Source organism: Colossoma macropomum, unplaced genomic scaffold, assembly GCF_904425465.1.
Source record: "Colossoma macropomum unplaced genomic scaffold, Colossoma_macropomum, whole genome shotgun sequence".
Taxonomy (NCBI): Eukaryota; Metazoa; Chordata; class Actinopteri; order Characiformes; family Serrasalmidae; genus Colossoma; species Colossoma macropomum.
Window position 1 is genome coordinate 2,226,233 of NW_023495280.1, and position 17,503 is coordinate 2,243,735.

At 38.8% G+C, this 17,503-nt stretch overlaps 1 protein-coding gene across 3 annotated transcripts in view; it reads right to left on the bottom strand.

Moving 5' to 3' along the window:
- The window catches only part of pgap1 (post-GPI attachment to proteins inositol deacylase 1), a 37,651-nt gene that overhangs the window by 12,839 nt on the left and 7,309 nt on the right, over positions 1-17,503 (bottom strand). The window contains exons 5-22 of one of the 3 annotated variants that reach the window (XM_036561918.1): positions 17,324-17,368; positions 15,722-15,882; positions 14,023-14,075; positions 13,774-13,840; positions 13,584-13,689; positions 10,865-10,923; positions 10,676-10,759; positions 7,473-7,522; positions 7,256-7,307; positions 6,906-6,983; positions 6,550-6,625; positions 5,509-5,582; positions 5,242-5,293; positions 4,916-4,982; positions 4,726-4,831; positions 1,520-1,558; positions 1,208-1,392; positions 564-794 (exon numbers count right to left, since the gene is read on the bottom strand). In XM_036561918.1, coding sequence (XP_036417811.1) covers positions 564-794; positions 1,208-1,392; positions 1,520-1,558; positions 4,726-4,831; positions 4,916-4,982; positions 5,242-5,293; positions 5,509-5,582; positions 6,550-6,625; positions 6,906-6,983; positions 7,256-7,307; positions 7,473-7,522; positions 10,676-10,759; positions 10,865-10,923; positions 13,584-13,689; positions 13,774-13,840; positions 14,023-14,075; positions 15,722-15,882; positions 17,324-17,368 — 1,585 coding nt within the window. Of the gene's footprint in view, positions 1-563; positions 795-1,207; positions 1,393-1,519; positions 1,559-4,725; positions 4,832-4,915; positions 4,983-5,241; positions 5,294-5,508; positions 5,583-6,549; positions 6,626-6,905; positions 6,984-7,255; positions 7,308-7,472; positions 7,523-10,675; positions 10,760-10,864; positions 10,924-13,583; positions 13,690-13,773; positions 13,841-14,022; positions 14,076-15,721; positions 15,883-17,299; positions 17,369-17,503 lie in introns of all 3 variants that reach the window. The other 2 variants (XM_036561917.1, XM_036561919.1) reach the window with 2 other exon arrangements.

Here is a 17,503-nt window from a genome sequence, read left to right on the forward strand (position 1 = left end):
CTAGTGGTGAGGTTGCACACTGCAACCAACTGAGTAACCTTCCACACTCCTCCCTTTCCAAGTATGTAGTAGAAACTTCCGCCATCACCTGTCCTGATTTTGTTTTGTTTTTTTCATGTTTTCGCTTCTTTGAAGACGTGGATTCACCCTTCCTTGCTTTTTTCTTGTACAAAATAAGTATGATCATTCATTTGCCAAAATTTGGGTTTTTAAACTTCTTACAGCACAAAATTGTTAGCCAGCACTAGCACCAACCACTGATTCTTTTTCTTTTGATGTCTTCTAACAAGTGCCACCAAATTCAAGCTGCAATTTCAACATCAAAACGTGAAAGGGGCTCTCAGTGTTTGGTTTGTCCCTTCTGTAGAAATACGCTGGCACAACATGTTGGAAGAGACATGCATAGTCTTTGTATAGTTTGTCTGTTATATTTATTGTCTGTCTGCTGGTGTTCTATGTTAAATGCAGCACCGTGTCCTGGAGAAATTACATTCTGTTCCTCTCTCAACACATCTGTGATAAGAAGAAATGACAGTACAGCTGACTTTGTCTATGATCATTACCTGTGCAGTGGAGCCAGGATGAAGGACATCATGCGTAGAGAGACGCTGAGGACTGTGGTACCCCAGAATGCAACTGCTGCCCCCAGCACGCAAAGTAGCAGAGAAACCAGGTGCGACCAGTCCTGACCTGGCACTGCTGCATGCTGGGATAAGTCCTCTATGGGGGTTAGAGGCAGAGCGTCTACTGTAGGAAGACCCAGAGTAGACCAGCCCTCCTGAAACCAGCTCTGCCTGTGGTCGAAAAAGAAAGGAATGAGGGATAAACAGCCTGGGTACAGTTTGAGTTTGTATCTCACATATAAGGGTAATTCCACTGATGTTTCAAAGCTTCTGCATTATGCAATGGTTGAGATAAATAGATTTTCCCCATCTTTTTTGAAAAATAAGAGTTTCTTTAAGTATGTTAACACTGTTAAAAGTTTCAGAACGTACTGTTTACTCTCAAGTCTATATTTGGATTTTAATACATTGTTTTTGTGATTTCACAAGAACCAACTCATTTACATGTCTACACCTCTCCAGCTTACAGCAGTTCAGCTCTGACGATTTACACGCAGTGTTTCAGCCCAGAATGCTTTTTAAATAAGGCACAATACACTGCAGCCAATCAGAACAGAGGTCATTTGCACACATCAGGCACCCACCTGAGTAACAGATGTAGCAGCAGAACGGGCAGCTCCAGTTTATGGGGCTGCAGAGCTTTAGCTACAGCCTCTCTCATACCCACAGTATGTCCTGTTAGGAGAACAGAACACAGCTGCCTCCTTAAGGCTAGGAGCAGCACCACAGCCACGTAAACAGGCAGCACTGGTCCACAGAAACGCAGGATCTGAGGAAACAGGACAATTGTGGGTTGTGATGTGTCGTATAAGTCTGTACAAACTGGAAGTTATGCTCTTCTAAATGACTGTGTCCAACAGTGAGATGTTCTCTGGGGAATGACTTGATCAACTTACCTGTCCAAGCACTTTGGGAAAGGAGGTTCGCAGAGATACCTGATTCAGAAAGAGATGTTGAGTTACTGCAAATAAACCTGTTTATCTAGAAGGCTATGAAAGATGTAAGTAGGAAACCCTTCCGTATGTTTTGGGATGCTGAGGCCAAAATTGTTATGTAGCTTTGCTTTGAAGATTCAAATAAAATTTTAGGACAATCTAGAGAAATATTTTTTTGATGTATCAGGGCATTAGGTTTTACCATTGTGACATAACACTGAAATTGATGCAAGCTAAAAAAAGAACTCTATAATTCAGTTAAGATCTGAACAAAGTCATTCAGGGTGGTTTTGTATGAAATGGTTTATTGTAGATGTACTCATTGCTATACAGTGGTGGTATAGCCATTTTTCTACTATCTAAAACCAAACGTGAACTTACACATATCTTCTGAGTTTTTATAAGGAATGTTGATGATGGTAAAATAGTGAAAAATCTGAAATAATTAGTTTTATTTTGTAAAAAAAAAAAAAGCCATATACTGTGCATTAGGGGTGGGAATCTTTAGGCACCTCACAATTCGATTTGATTAAGATTCAGAGGGCGTCTTTTTCTCTATACAGGATTTCTATCTTCCTACTGTCTGAGCGCTTGGTAGTTTTAAAGCAAAGTATTTGTAATGGTCCATAATGTAAATGCATTATGGATCATTACAAATACTTTGCAAATACATTGTCTGAGGTTTTATTAAAGGTGTAGCGTGCAAGTTTTAGTGGCATCTAGTGGTGAGGCAACCAACTGAGTAACCTTCCACACTCTTCCAATCTCGGCTCCAAAGTGTGCAGCATAGCGCGAAAGCCCTGGGTCTCAACGCCTGAGAACAGACAGCAGGTCACATAGCACCGAAGTCTGGCCTCGCCAGTATCGAATGAAAAAACAGAGATTAAGACGAACATTTGGAGGACTTATTCGCATTTATAAGCAGCGCGGTTGGTTAAATCTGCAACGAGAGACTGTCTTTCCCTAAAAAGTTGCGAAAATGAACTCGCTTCTCTTTCGAAATTTCCCGTTCCACCTTAAAGTGCAGCAGTTATATTCGGCGCCTAAGGCAGAATTTAAGGTGGAACGGGAAAATTAGAACGAGAAGCGAATGAGAAGCGACTTCAGCCTCGTAAAACAGCCGGACGCTGAGACATTTTACAAAAAACTCTTCTAGTTTTGAAGAAAAGTTTTCTGGCAGAGATGGGAGGAAAGCGGCTATAGGCGAAGCTTAAAGCAGAGCAAAGTAAATCTGCGCTTTTGTTTATATTTTTAGCCCATACTAGGACATTAACACATACTGAGACATACTAGACATTAAATGTTGTGGCTCCCAAGGTGATTTGACTTTGCTGAAAGGCAAAATGGCTCTTCTTATCCTTTGGGTTGTGACTCCTGATCTAACCTGGCTTTAATGCAGAGGGCGCCGGTCGGATTTCTCACTCATCCCGTTGTTTTTGTTATGTGCCGCCAGAGACTGTCCGGGCGCTGCACTTACCCACTTTCAGTTCCGCCTTTTGCATTCCATCAACATTACGTTATAAATTAAATATTTAGAAAATCGATTTTTGACATTTATGAATCGATTCAGAATCGTTCACGTCCGCATCGCGATGCATCTAAGAATCGAGTTTTTCCCGCACCCCTACTGTGCATGTACTGTATTTTAAAAAACACATCTTCTTCAAAGTCTTCTTCAAACTAATGTAAAAACAACTCTGAACAAATTTGTTTACACCTAACAAAAGGTTAAATGTAAATATATATATTGGTACAGACCTATATCCAAATATGCCAGCTAATAATGATCAGAAACACATGCCCAAAATATCTAAAATAAAAATTGCATACTTTCTTCAAAGATTTAATTTTTTGTATTTAATTTTGTTATGTAACACAATGTGCTATGTAGCAAAAATAACAATTGCATTGTCCTAGGAATTTTGGAGTACTGCAAAATGGCCCTTTTTTACTCTAGAAATGTGCGCACAATCAACTGCATGGACTACTCCGTATATCTGTATATCATTCGCAGAAGTCAGGTCCAGTACTCAAAATAGCATACTGTGTATCGCATACTGCATCAGTATATACTGAATACTGCATGCTACTCTTCATCAGTAGTATACTGCACAGTATCCAGTACATAATGTACTACAGGGAAGGAGCGTGACTGGCCTAGACAAGACCTGTCCTATTTTCCTCAGCTATCCAATCAGTGCTTAGCCATCGTTGCTAGCCTCTTTTAGCCTGTATGTTTATTTTGTTTAAGAGATGTGCCTGTGTGACTTTTACAAAACACCCTGTACCCTGACAGGGGGAAGAGCGTTGTTTTCTGTCCATCTCCAAAGCCATAAACAAACTTCAAAAATATCAGCTTTGGATCGGTCCATGCGGTAAACCTGTGTGTTTTTTCAGACATACCTGTTTTCGTCTGTTTGCAAGTCATTTAATTTTCATTACATTCGTAGTTGGTAATATGAGCTAGTTTGACTGAATAATAAGCAGTATGACTCCACACGGTAGCCTGAATAGCTGATTCTGAACAGAGTGTTCAGCTGAAAACAACTGTTGTACTTTTTTTTCCATTTTTAACACATTATCTATGCAATAAGTAACCTTTATGAAATAGATAGTTATTAATTTATGAAAAAAAATCTGAATCCAGAGCTATTAAAAATATCCAGATGGTTACGTCAAAGGTTACATCTTACTGAAACAGCCACTTTGCATTTTGGGATGCAGTATATGACAAGATAGCTCTGTTTGTGTACTGGAATAATTTGCAGGAGCAGTACATAATCTGGGTATCTTTGCCATATTCGAAAAATTAATGTTGGTCACATACTGCACACTACTTACTACTTTTGGGCACAATCAGTATGCAGGCAGTATATAGTAGGCTATTTACCTTAAAGCACAGCCTAATTAATGCAGGTGTGAGGCAATAAAGGAACGCATTCCTGAACATACATGCCTGTTCCTCAACCAAGGAACTTTTATGTCTTTTTATACTTATGCAATTGTAACAGTACTCAGTGAACAAATAAAGAGTCTACAGGTTTCAAGTCGAACTGCACTGAACTGACAACTAAACTGTCGGAGACATCTGCGTTTGTTTATTTTATCATTAGATTTGATTGCATGCAACTTTGATAAATGAGGCCCAATTTGCTTTGGGATGTTACCTTGTATTGGCAGTTGGGGGCAGTGTGGAGCTGTAAGAGGGCACTTGAGGTGTTATCATGGCGAGGCATATGAAGCATGCCAGATATCTCAGTTACTGAGGGAATGCTGAGAATGATACAAATGTTAATTAGAAACTTACTAACATAAAAAGAGACAAGTCAACAATATGTAGCATCTTTTTTACAGTACCCTGCGGTGACAAAGGAGTCTTCACGAAACCATGGCACCTTCGTTCTGTAGATGTTGGGCAATCTGTCTACAGGCCAAAGCAAAGATGTTATTCATACTTCTTTCAGTGCAAATCAACAGGTCTAGACTGTAATGCATTACAACTGACTTTAATCTGACATTAAGACATTTATCAAATGTTGTTGGTATAGTGTAGTGGGTAACACCTGTGTCCTTTATGCTGAAGAATCCTTCAGCAAGACTCCTAAATCTACCTTCTCCTACCTGTGTAAAATGATCAAATTGTTGCCACAAATGTAAATGTACTCTCAGTACTACAAGCTTACCTTTGGTGGCCTTGCAGTGGCTTATCACTGTGATTCTAAAAGCTTGATAAACCTGTGGGATGAAGGGGCTTGCAGATTAGCAACTGAGGGGACCCAGCACCTTATGAGAACATTGTTTTAATACCCACAAAGCACTGATGATGATTCATTCAGCAGGTGATGAAAAAGCTAATGTAAAATGGTATGTGACTCCATAGTTGTAACAGAAGAAGATATTTGAAAAGATAAAATATAAAAAATAAAGGATTAAAAAGCAGACAGCTTTACCTGGTGAAAATGTTGTAGCTGTAATGTATGGAGTAGCCCAGATGTTTTGATCATGACATCACTTGATGTCAAGCCTGTCAAAAGTAACATTAGAATCAATGATTATTCACCTACAATGCAAACACATTCCATTTTTTGTTTTATATTTTACTTTTAAAATTATGACCTTTCAGGTAGTCTGTGCTGTGAATAAGAGCCATTTTACAAATACAGTGCCATGTACACTACTGAGGCAAAGCATTATGAGCACTCACAGATGAAGCAGATCATGCTGCTTATCTCAAAGGCGCACGTCAAGGTCTGGGATATATTAGACAGTAAGCGAATGATCGGCTCTCATAGTGTTGAAGGTCGAAGTGTTGGGTGCAGGAGACATGTACAGGCACTTTGACAATGGCCAAATCATTACGTTCAGACGACTGGGTTGGAGTATCTCTGATATGGCAAGGCTAGTGGTGTGCTCCCAGTCAGCAGTCAAAAGTGTCAAAAGAGCCTACAATGCCTATGCGAGCTTCAGAACTGGACCTCGGAGCGATGGAAGGAGGTCACCTGGTCCAAGGAGTCCCGGTTTCTTTTACATCATGTGGATGGCCAGATATGTGTGTGCCATTTACTTGGGCAAGTGAAGGACCAGGATGTATTGTGGGAAGGAGACAAGCTAGTAGAGATTTGCAGCTGCTCCACCTCGCCTTTCACAGGAATTAAAGGATCTTCTGCTAACGTCTTGGTGCTAACCACCATAGGACACCTTCAGAGGTCTTGTAGAGACCATGTCTTGGAGCATCAGAGCTGTTTTGGCAGCTTGTGGAGAACCAACAGCATATTTGGTAATATTATATTATATTATTTGGTAATATTATGGTAATATTATATTTGGTTTGGTAGACATGTAAATAATTAGCAACATGCAGAAGTATTTGACAATTATAATCAACATTGAGCCTGTGATTTAACAATGTACTTCAACATACAATAAAACTGAAATCACAAGTAAACCAAACTGGATTTGAAAAAGGTGAATTGTCTGGAAAACGTCCTCACCAAAAGAGAGAACATGGGGTACAGGCACTGGTACGGTCAGGCTTTTTTCTCTCTGCCACTCACATTCCACTATAAACTGTGGAAAAAAACATCAAGAATGGTATCATGCTGATATAAATAACTTTGCATATATGTTTGAATATTATAATTTGTGTTTGAATATTAAACACAAAAGTTGAACACTTGATGATGGAGGGATCAATCTGCTGGAAAAAAGGAGCATAAGAACACAAGTTCATGCTAGTTTATTTGCCATCAGTTGTCAGCAGGCGCTAGCACACCATGACACTTCCCCCTTCTATCTGTTTATTGCAGTTTTAGCCTGACATTAATGAGGACAGAGAGGGTGGAGGTACCTGTCTTGCGCTCGGGTTTGAAGCGTCAATGACCAGATGAGAAATAGTGGACAGGTCATCTAACTTCACAGTCAGAACCTGCAGAAGAAATAAAATTTGATTACAGATGGGAACAAACAAAACACACCAAACACTGCATATATTAATTTATTACAAAATCAAGCAAGTGATTGACTAACCACCAAATACAGTTTGAGTTAGCTACATAACATTAACTAACTCATTAACTGTTGATGCTCTGCTAGAGCTGTAATGCAACCAATTTTGTTCATGTTATACATCACTTCATAAGAAAAACAAAAAAAATATATATATACATTTAAGACATGACATCCATGTGTGACATTTACCTTGTATGCTGGAAGAAGTTCTGTTCTCCCTGACAAATCTACTGCTTGCACACTGAGAGAGGAAAAAAAAGGCGAAACAGGGAGAAAAGGTGAGTAAATGAGGAAATAAAAGATCTCAATACCTAGTTCAATTTAATTAAAAAAGTATGCAATGTTAAATCAAAAATGTAAATATAAACTCAGTGAAAAGTAGTTGACTTTCAGGCAGAATACTCACCATATGAGCCCATTCATCTGGGTGCAACCAAAGAGCCAGCTGGACATTTCCTGTAGGATAGAGCAAAAAACATGCAACATTAAAATAATTTTTGCCACCTATTAGAACAAAACCACTCAAATGTTACAGTTTCGGTGGTACCTACCTACCTACCTACCTACCTACCTATAGCGGCAAGAAAAAGTATGTGAACCTTTTGAAATTTTATGGTTTTCTGCATTAATTTGTCATAAAATGTGATCTGATCTTCATCCAAGTCAAGCGTTTTGACAAATATAATGTGCCTCAAATAATAACACAAAAAAATTATGATCATTCATGTCTTCATGAGAACAACCATAAAAACCTCATAGTGCTAGTGGATAAAGTATGTGAACCCTTGAGTTAATTGAGTTGAGTTGATCCCAAAACAGCTAATTGGAGTCAGGTGTTGAGTTTGGAGGTGTTTGGAGGTGTGGACTAGAGCTACTTTGACTGATAAAAACCACTCAAACTTTTTGAGTTTGCTCTGCACAAGAAGGATACGCGTATGTGAGCCATGCCTCGCCAAAAAGAGCTTTCAGAGGATCTACGATCAAAAATTGTTGATTTACATAAAGCTGGAAAGGGTTACACAGTGATTTCAAAGACTTTAGAAATTCACCAGTCTACAGTAAGGCAAACAATCTACAGATGGAGACAATCTGGGACTGTGGCTACTCTGCCAAGAAGTGGACGCCCAGTCAAAATGACCCCAAGAGCACAACGGAGACTCATCAATGAGGCAAAGAAACAACCCTGAGTGAGAGCCAAAGATTTGAAGGCACCATTGGTACGGGCTAACATCTGTGTTCATGAGTCTACAGTCTGTAAAACATTGAACAAGCAGGGTGTCTATGGCAGGACACCACAAAGGAAGCCACTGCTTACTAAAAAGAACATTGCTGCACGCCTGAAGTTTGCGAAAGAGCGCACTGACAATGTTTTGTGGACAGATGAAACTAAGATTGAACTATTTGGAAAGAACACGCAGCGCTACATCTGGCTTAAAAAAGGCACTGCACATCACCATGAAAATATCATCCCAATCGTAAAGTATGGTGGAGGGAACATCATGATTTGGGCCTGCTTCGCTGCATCAGGGCCTGGCCAGCTTACAATCATTGAGGGGAAGATGAATTCCCAAGTGTATCAAAAAATTCTACAAGATAACATGTCTGTATGTCAGCTGAAACTCTGTAGAAGTTAGGTGATGCAACAGGACAATGACCCAAAACACTGGAGCAAGTCCACAACAGAATGGCTTATGAAAAACAAAATCCGCCTTTTGGAGTGGCCAAGTCAGAGCCCAGATCTCAACCCTATAGAAATGCTATGGATTGACTTGAAGAGAGCCGTACACATGAGGCGTCCAAGGAACATAACAGAGCTAAAGCAGTTCTGCCAGGAAGAATGGGCTAAAATTCCTCCTGAACGATGTGCAGGTCTGATCCACAGCTACAGGAAGCACCTGGTTGAGGTTATTGCTGCAAAGGGGGGGGTCAACCAGCTATTAATTCCAAGGGTTCACTTACTTTTTCCACTACTACTTTGAATGTTGAATGGGTGTGTGCAATAAAGACCTGCAAGATCATATATTTTTTTGTGTTGTTATTTTAGGCACATTATATTTGTCAATACACTTGACTTGGATGAGGATCAGATCACATTTTATGACAAGCTAATGCAGAAAACCATAAAATTCCAAAAGGTTCACATACTTTTTCTTGTGTATACACACACACACACACACACACACACATACATTATATATATGTATATATATATATGCACACACATACATCTAATTAATAATTACACTTTTCCATTAATTGGTGTATAATATACTGGTCACCGATTTATAATGCACCCCAAATTTGAGCAGTAGAAGTTGGGACATCCTTTAACAATAATGTGTCAAACTTCAGTAAAATCCAACAGCAATACAATGTATAAAAAATAAAAATTAATAAACCCTTGAAAGTCGCTGTTATTTTAATTAAATTTTACATAACATTCTTTATTATGTGAATGCATAGCTATGTAATGAGTTCTATTTTAACTTCATCATATTTTTTGTCTTTTGATGTTAAAAAAAATGAAAGGAGAAACTAAACAATAACTTTTCAAATTTTGTTCACAGTTTTGTTATTTAGAAATTTTATCTTTGATGCATCTGCACAATCAAACTCACATCTGACAGGAGTGCATGTAAATTTCAGCATAATACTTAACAACCTGAAAAAAATATGCTTGACTGCTAATGAAAATGCTAACCTGTTCACCCAGCAACCCATGTAATAATAATTATGTACTTACATTTTATTTTCTTGCTGATATAAACAATATACTTTTTTTTTTTTAAAAAAAAAACAAAGTTTTGCTTTGTAATACAGATACTTTGAATAACTCCCTCCCTAAAATACAAAACATAGCCTGGCTATTAAGGCTGGGCGACTCATAAAACCTTATTTTAAATTTTGATTTTGATCTTTTATATTTTGATCTTTTTTATTATTATTTTTCAAGTACTTATTTAAATACAGAGAGATTCACTCGAAAGAGGCCCAGAATATTCTGTAATAACTCTCACTAGGACAAAGCAATCTGAACAAAACAACGTGCAATGTGCTCCTCGAACAAGCCGGAATGCCCCTGCGTCGGAGCACACCCCCATACCGCTTCATGTGTCTGGCAGAAAACGGAGATCACTTCCAGCATCGCATGTAATGCAATCGATTACACATATGTCAAGGTATGTAGCATTTTTTTGTGCAGATTGCTTCATCCTAACGGGAGTTACAACAGACTATTCGTGGCCTCTTTCGAGTGAATCTCCCTGAATACATACATACTTGCATACATACATGCATACAATATATATTACTTATTTTATTTTCTTTAATTATATTTAAAAGTTCAAGGAAATCCACTGTTAATAAGATAAGTTCAACAAATGCATGTTTCCAAAGTCAATGAGTAACAATGTTAATACTGATCAAAATAATTGTGATTATGATTTTTGCCATAAATGAGCTAGTATAGTATAAGCTGACATACCACAATGTACAAAGGCTGTCACTGCAAATGTTTGTTCCTTGAGAACTTAAGATTTAGTGACTTCAAAATTATTTTGTAATGAAAGATTTATGGCTAAGAAGGCAATTCAGACATTACACCCTCACCATGTTGCTGCTGCGGCAGTAGAAATGTGTGTAGGCCTTTCTCCGACTGGACAGCGCAAACAGAAAGTATTTAACTGTAGCTTCCTGCAAAGTAATGGTTGGGACAAGACACATGAGAGTGTACAACAACAGAGTGATGCTCACATGCTACACAGTGTGTAGCAGATTGCTCATGTGACTGCAGCTTACCTTGGGGGCACTGTAGAACACACGCAGAGTGTTCACCTCACTCCACACCTCAGCAGTACCTACAGAGAATTTTAATTAACATCTGAAACAGAGTAAGGCATACTGCTGCACAATATGGATAAGATGCCATATTGCAATTATGTCATCTACAAACGCATACAAGTCAGAGACCACCCTTCATTTATGCAATTTCCAGTAAGAGTGTCCATGAAGTATAAGTTATTCATTTTTCAGTGTCATATTTAACAGAAAATTGCACAGGAGCCTCAAAAACCAAATATCAGATGTTTCAGTATTTAGTGTATCCACTCTTTATCTTTATTACAGCTTCCATTCTTTTCAGGAGACTCACTTTTAATTTCTCAAAGAAATCTGCAGCCACACCTCCAAAGTTCAGTCTTAAGCCAACGGGGATGCTACATAAGTCAGCATATGGCTGTACCGTTAACACCTCATAACTTGCTGTCTTGTAATCAGGAATCTAGAAGTCATTATGGTTTGCACACTACATGACTGATCAGCAACAGAGGTAACACATCACGAGACCTTTCACCAGGAAGAATATACGACTGTCTGCTTTCCAAACTATGTTCTGTCATGAAAACAAGCAAGAAATGACACAAGCTTCCCCTCACTCCCACTGGCTGTAGTTCGTCCCCACACTCACTGCTGGTCACAACAGGGTCACAACACTCTTCACACTGCAGGATTAGGACTCCCCGGCAGGTCCAGATATATAGCTTGCTTGATGTCTTTGTCTGTGAGGCATCGATGAGGCACTGGCGATGGCATCTCGTAACAACTCGCGCAAAGCGATCGACAGCCAATTTGCGAGTCCTGAGTAAATGCAGATTTGCCTCTGATCTACAACTTTTCTCTGCAATCATCAAAAACCACTGGTGAGAAGAAAATCTGGGCTAAAATTTTGGAGTGTGAATGTAGCATTGGAAGTTCTTTTTGTATTTTCTGCTTCTCACCATCCAAGTAATTCCAAACACATACAGTGATGTAGAGGTTTGAGGTTTAGTGTCTATTTTCTTTTCTCAATAAGGGCTTCATGAGAGCTACACATCCTTTCAGACCCATAGTGCTGAGATGTCTTCTCACAGTGGAAGGATGGACAGGAACACCTGTGGATTTTTCTGATGTAAGAGTGGAGCTTGATTTTCTCCTCTGTGCTGTTTATCTGATGGGGAAAGTTTTGGTGGTCTACCAGGAGTCGCAGATGATTGTTAGAAGTCCCATTTTCTCTGTAGCTTTTAATCATTTTTTGAACTCTAGTTTTGGAAACTAACTTATTTTTCTTTGATGCTCATTGTCCATTTTATCAGCTCCACTTAATATACAGGTGCACTTTGTAGTTCTACAATTACAGACTGTAGTCCATCTGTTTCTCTGCATACTTTGTTAGCCTCCTTTTACACATACATAAACACACACACACACACACACACACACACACACACACTTACATACATACAACACAACCCTGATTCCAAAAAGTTGAGTCACTGTGTAAAATATAAGGAAATGTAAATAAAAACAATGCAATGATTTGCAAATCCCATATACCCATATTTTATTCACAATAGAACATAGTTGATAGTGCCTTTCCAGATGTGTAAGCTGCCCACGCCATAGACACTAATGCAGCCCCATACCATCAGAGATGCAGGCTTATGAACTGTGCACTGATAACTAGCTGGATGGTCCCTCTACTCTTGAGTGTGCCAGACATGGTGGTTTCCAAAAAGAATGCCAAATTTAGATTTATCTGACCACAGAACAGTTCTCCATTTTGCCTCAGTCAATTTTAAATGGGCTTTGGCCAAGAGAAGATGGCAGCGTTTCTGGATCGTGTTGACATATGGCTTTTTCTTTGCATAATACAGCTTTAACTTGCATTTGTGGATTACACGGCAAACTGTGTTCACAGACAATGGTTTCTGGAAGCGTTTCTGAGTCCATGCAGTGATTGAGTGACAATGTAGTGCCGTCTGAGAGCCCGAAGACCATGAGCATCCAACCTTCGGCCTTGTCCCTTGCTTACACGGTTTCTCCAGATTCTCTGAATCTTTTGATGATATTATGTACTGTAGAAGGTGGAATATCCAAAGTCTTCAATTTTATGTTGACGAACATTTTTCTGAAATTGTTTTACAATTTTTAGACACATTTTTCGCAGATTGGTGAACCTCTGCCCATCTTTGCTTCTGAGAGACTCTGCTTTTCTAAAATGCTCTTGTGATAACCAGTTATGTTAGTAAGTTGCAAATTGCTCCTCCAGCTGTTTTTTATTAGTACCACTTACTTTTCCAGCCTTTTGTTGCCCCTGTCCCAACTTCTGTCCCAATGTCAAGTTCTAAATGAGTTAATGTTTTTCATGAAATGGTAAAATGTCCCACTTTCAACATCTGATATATATTCTACGTTCTATTGTAAATAAAATATGGGTCTGAGTTTTGCAAATCATTGCATTCTGTTTTTTATTTACATTTTACACAGCCTCCCAACTTTTTTGGAATTGGGGATCAATTATGTTGTGGTGCACTTCCACAACCTACTGAAAACTACTGAACATATATAAAAAAAAATAAAAATAAATGGGATAAATGAGATGAGCTTGAGCTTTTAGGGAGGGGTGAAAGTGCACCACTGGAATAGAAAGTGGTGCACTGGATTTAGAATACAAGACAACAAGTATCACTCTTACACACACCTGTGAAGCTGACCAGAGTTTTGGGTTGGTCGCCAGGGAGCTGCACCGGGTGATGGATGAAATGGTAGCTCAACACAGATATTCTCTTCTCAACATCCTCTGTGAACTGAAGAATAGTATAGATCATGACAAATACACACAATTGTACACCTATACAACAGAAAAACACACGCAATAATATTGTGCCCACCTGCTGAGTTTCAGGTTCAATGAGGTCAAAAAAAGCCCGGACCGTGGCCAGCACTAACTCCTTACACCTTCAGGAGGGGGGAGAAAAAGAAAAAAAGAAAAATACTAATAATAATCACAAAACATTGCACAAAATAAAGCTTAGGCATAGAATTCAAACCTTGAAAGATTTTAAGATGTAACACACACACACACATATATATATTTATATGTATGTATACACACATGCTAATGTAAGTTTACTACATACCACACAATGGACAGATGATCCGTAGACACCCATGTTCTGGGAACTGCCGTGACCTACAAAAGCACAAGAGTGAAATGTACACTCTGGTATAGTTCAAAATATAGAAGGCTCATTCTGATCTGCTTAAAATTAGAGCCCAACCAATACAGCATTTTTAAGACTGATACCAAATTTGATATCTAAATATTTAAAAATCCAAAATATCTGATATATCAACCAATATTTATTTCTTCAACATTTGTTATGTGTAGTCCTCACCGAACATGACATAATGCAGTTTAATAACAAACTTGCAACTTTGGGATTTCACATTGTAGTGTTACGAACACAAACATCTGTTTGCCTATTTGCCTCCACCTCAATGGTACCTTCATACATATGCAAGTCACCCATGCTGTGGGCATTGATGCACTCCCATACCATGACAGATGTTGGCTTTTGCACCTTTTGCTGATAAAAGTCCGGATCATCCCTTTCGTCTTTGGCACAGAGAATTCAAAGTCCGTTTTTCCCAGAAACAAGCTGAAACATGGACTCATCTGACCACAGCACACATTTCCACTGTCTTTCTGTACACTTGAGATGAGTTTAGGCCAAGTGAACTTGTTTGACAATTTGACAATTCTCTCACAAAATTTGGCATAAAGTGGTGAGCCACAACCAATGTTTGCTTGCAAAGACTGAGATTTTGGTGGATGCTTATTGTGGAATGTTTCAAAATGGTGTAATTTGAATATTCTATAAACTGTTCACTTTTATTTTGCCCCTGTCCCAACTTCTTTTCAATGTGTTACAGGCATCAAATTCAAATTTGTTTATATTTACAAAATGCAATAAAGTTGGTCAGCTTAAACATTAAACATCATTTCTTCAAGCTGAGACAGTTATTTTTATATATTTAGCTATTTACTTGAAGATTTAAAAGTTATAACCAATATTGGACTCCTAAGTGATGCAACTGTCCAGGGTTTTGCCACATGATTGGGAGAACATGAGTTTAAATATGTGAAAAAATCAGCAATATTTCAGCTGGTAACGACTGTCTGCAGGTTGTCAATATTGGATGACAATGTCAACCAACTGATATCAGTTAGGCTCTTATTAAAGCAATAAGCCACGAGAGGCTATCTGTTACAGTGATTTTACCAGACTTAAGGGGCATTGCTTGGCACATTGCTCAATGTTAGCTTGCTCGTTTACTGTTAATTGGTGAGGTAGGACTGCTTTAAGGTAACACACACACACACACACACACACACACACACACACACACACACACATATATATATATATATATATATATATATATATATATATATATATGTGTGTGTGTGTGTGTGTGTGTGTGTATGTGTGTATATGTGTGTATGTATATACATATATATATGCTTTTAGGAGAGTGCACCACTGTAAAGGAAAGGGGTGTGATGGATTTATAACAAGACAAAATCTATCACTGCAAAACAGAATGCGGGACAATAATCTTTTTATCTCTATTATCTTGTTTTCATAATCACTGGATACCAGTGATTAATTCCAGGCATTTTTAACAGCAAAATGGATTAAGCAATTAATAATAAAAAATGTGCTGTTAAATACCTAATCATTTTTGAGTTAGTATAGGAGGCATCTCTAACGTGTAAATCCTAAGGTAATTAAATATGTGTAAATTATACGACAATAGCAGTTTCCCTCTCACCACAACAGAAAGCTTGTTACGGTCGTCCGAAGAGCAGGACAAGGCAGTGAGGCCCGAGCGCACCTGGTAGTCACGGTAACCACCCCCCACAGACAGGACCGTCACGTTTCGCAGGTCTTCCGCTCCTGCTGCCCAGTGCTGCCTCACAGAGGAGTAAAATTCTACAGCAGGGACACAAGTGAAAGAAAGGCGTTTCAGGAAATTCTACCTACGTACAATCACTGAGGGTCTTTGGCCCTATTCAAATGGGATTAGTTTTACACAAGGAGGTAAATAATGTAATCTTTATCAGCGTTTCTCAGCGATTTCAGTTTCATCCAAATCTTTTTCCTGCCTGCCCGCTCCCATGTTGGAGATTCCAGTGCCTTTTACCTTCTATAAAACAATCCACAGAGCCACTATATTAAGCTTGCACAAATTGACATGTCGGTAATAACACATATAACAATTATATTCTGTAGAAAAGCAGTTTCTTTTGTATGAAGGCTTGAAGAAGCATTGCCCTCATAGAAACTAATCCCATCTGAATAGGGCTTTTGAGATGTAACTGAGCGGCATGAGGATTCACTCTCTCTGGCTCACAAACTAAAAGCTATGTAAAAGTTACCGATATACAAAACTAACTCCGTCCAATCAAAGACTCACAGCCTTTTCATTCACCAAAGCAAACTGCTTCATTGTTTACTGCTTCCACCAACTGCTGGCCATGTTGGGGGCATGTTGATAAAAATTTAAGCAAGTTTAGCAGTCAAAAATCAAGAGTTAAAATGTATGCAGTAGAAATGCAAAGGTACACAGTATATCGCCAAACTGCTGGTACACCACCTATGGCTCAATACACACAATTGTTTTTAAATGATACGCACACCAGTGCCGGCACTCCAAGTTGACGTGCAGCAGTGCTCACCACTCTGGCAGCCAGTCTTTTAGGTAAACAGACAAATGCCAATGGTAAGTCATCTCAGCCATCATTACTAGCCTAGCCTTTTTCAGCTTGTATCTTTCAATTGTGAAGAGATAAACCATTGTCATGCGTGATAATTGGTGCTAAACACTTTATTTCATTCAATTTATATAAGTAGGGTGTAAGAATTAATTTGAACATGCCATTTATTGGCATATCCTGCTGGTATTCAATAGCCACACTCTGCTCCTTGATGCTACGAAGAGCATCCAAGGTGCAGTGGCCTTTACAATGTCCCCCCTCACACACATTTCAGCAGCAAAGTAATTTCCAAACTCTAAGAAACATCACATAAAGAAACAAAACTACAGCTTTAAAAACAGTCTTTGTTTAAAAATGTAATTATCACCTATTTGTATGCGTTTACAACCACTGTAATATTTCCAGCTTGATGTGGCAATCTGTTTTAGTGTTGAACCCTTCTGTTTACTTCACCTTGGACCTTGGAGACTGTAGTCACCCACAGAGGGCAGGCACAGCTGCAGGTTTTTTTAGTTTAATCAAGCAGCTCTTGATTCTATTCATTAAATCAGCTAGTCTTCAAACAACTGATCATCTATACATGCCGTGAGTAAGCGGTATCTTATTTGAGTTTAGGGTGCTTTCACACCTACCATGCTTGATGCGGACCAATTTACCTTTTTCTTCAGTTTGGTCCATTTTGTCAGGTGTGAACACGCCACCTAGGTGCGCACCAAACAAATAAGAGATCCATGTTCCGGCAAAAATCATACTTCCAAACAAACCCTCCTTCTGTTTGCTGCTGGTGGGAATGCATTTTTCTAATGGCCCACACCAAAATGAGGGAATTCATCATC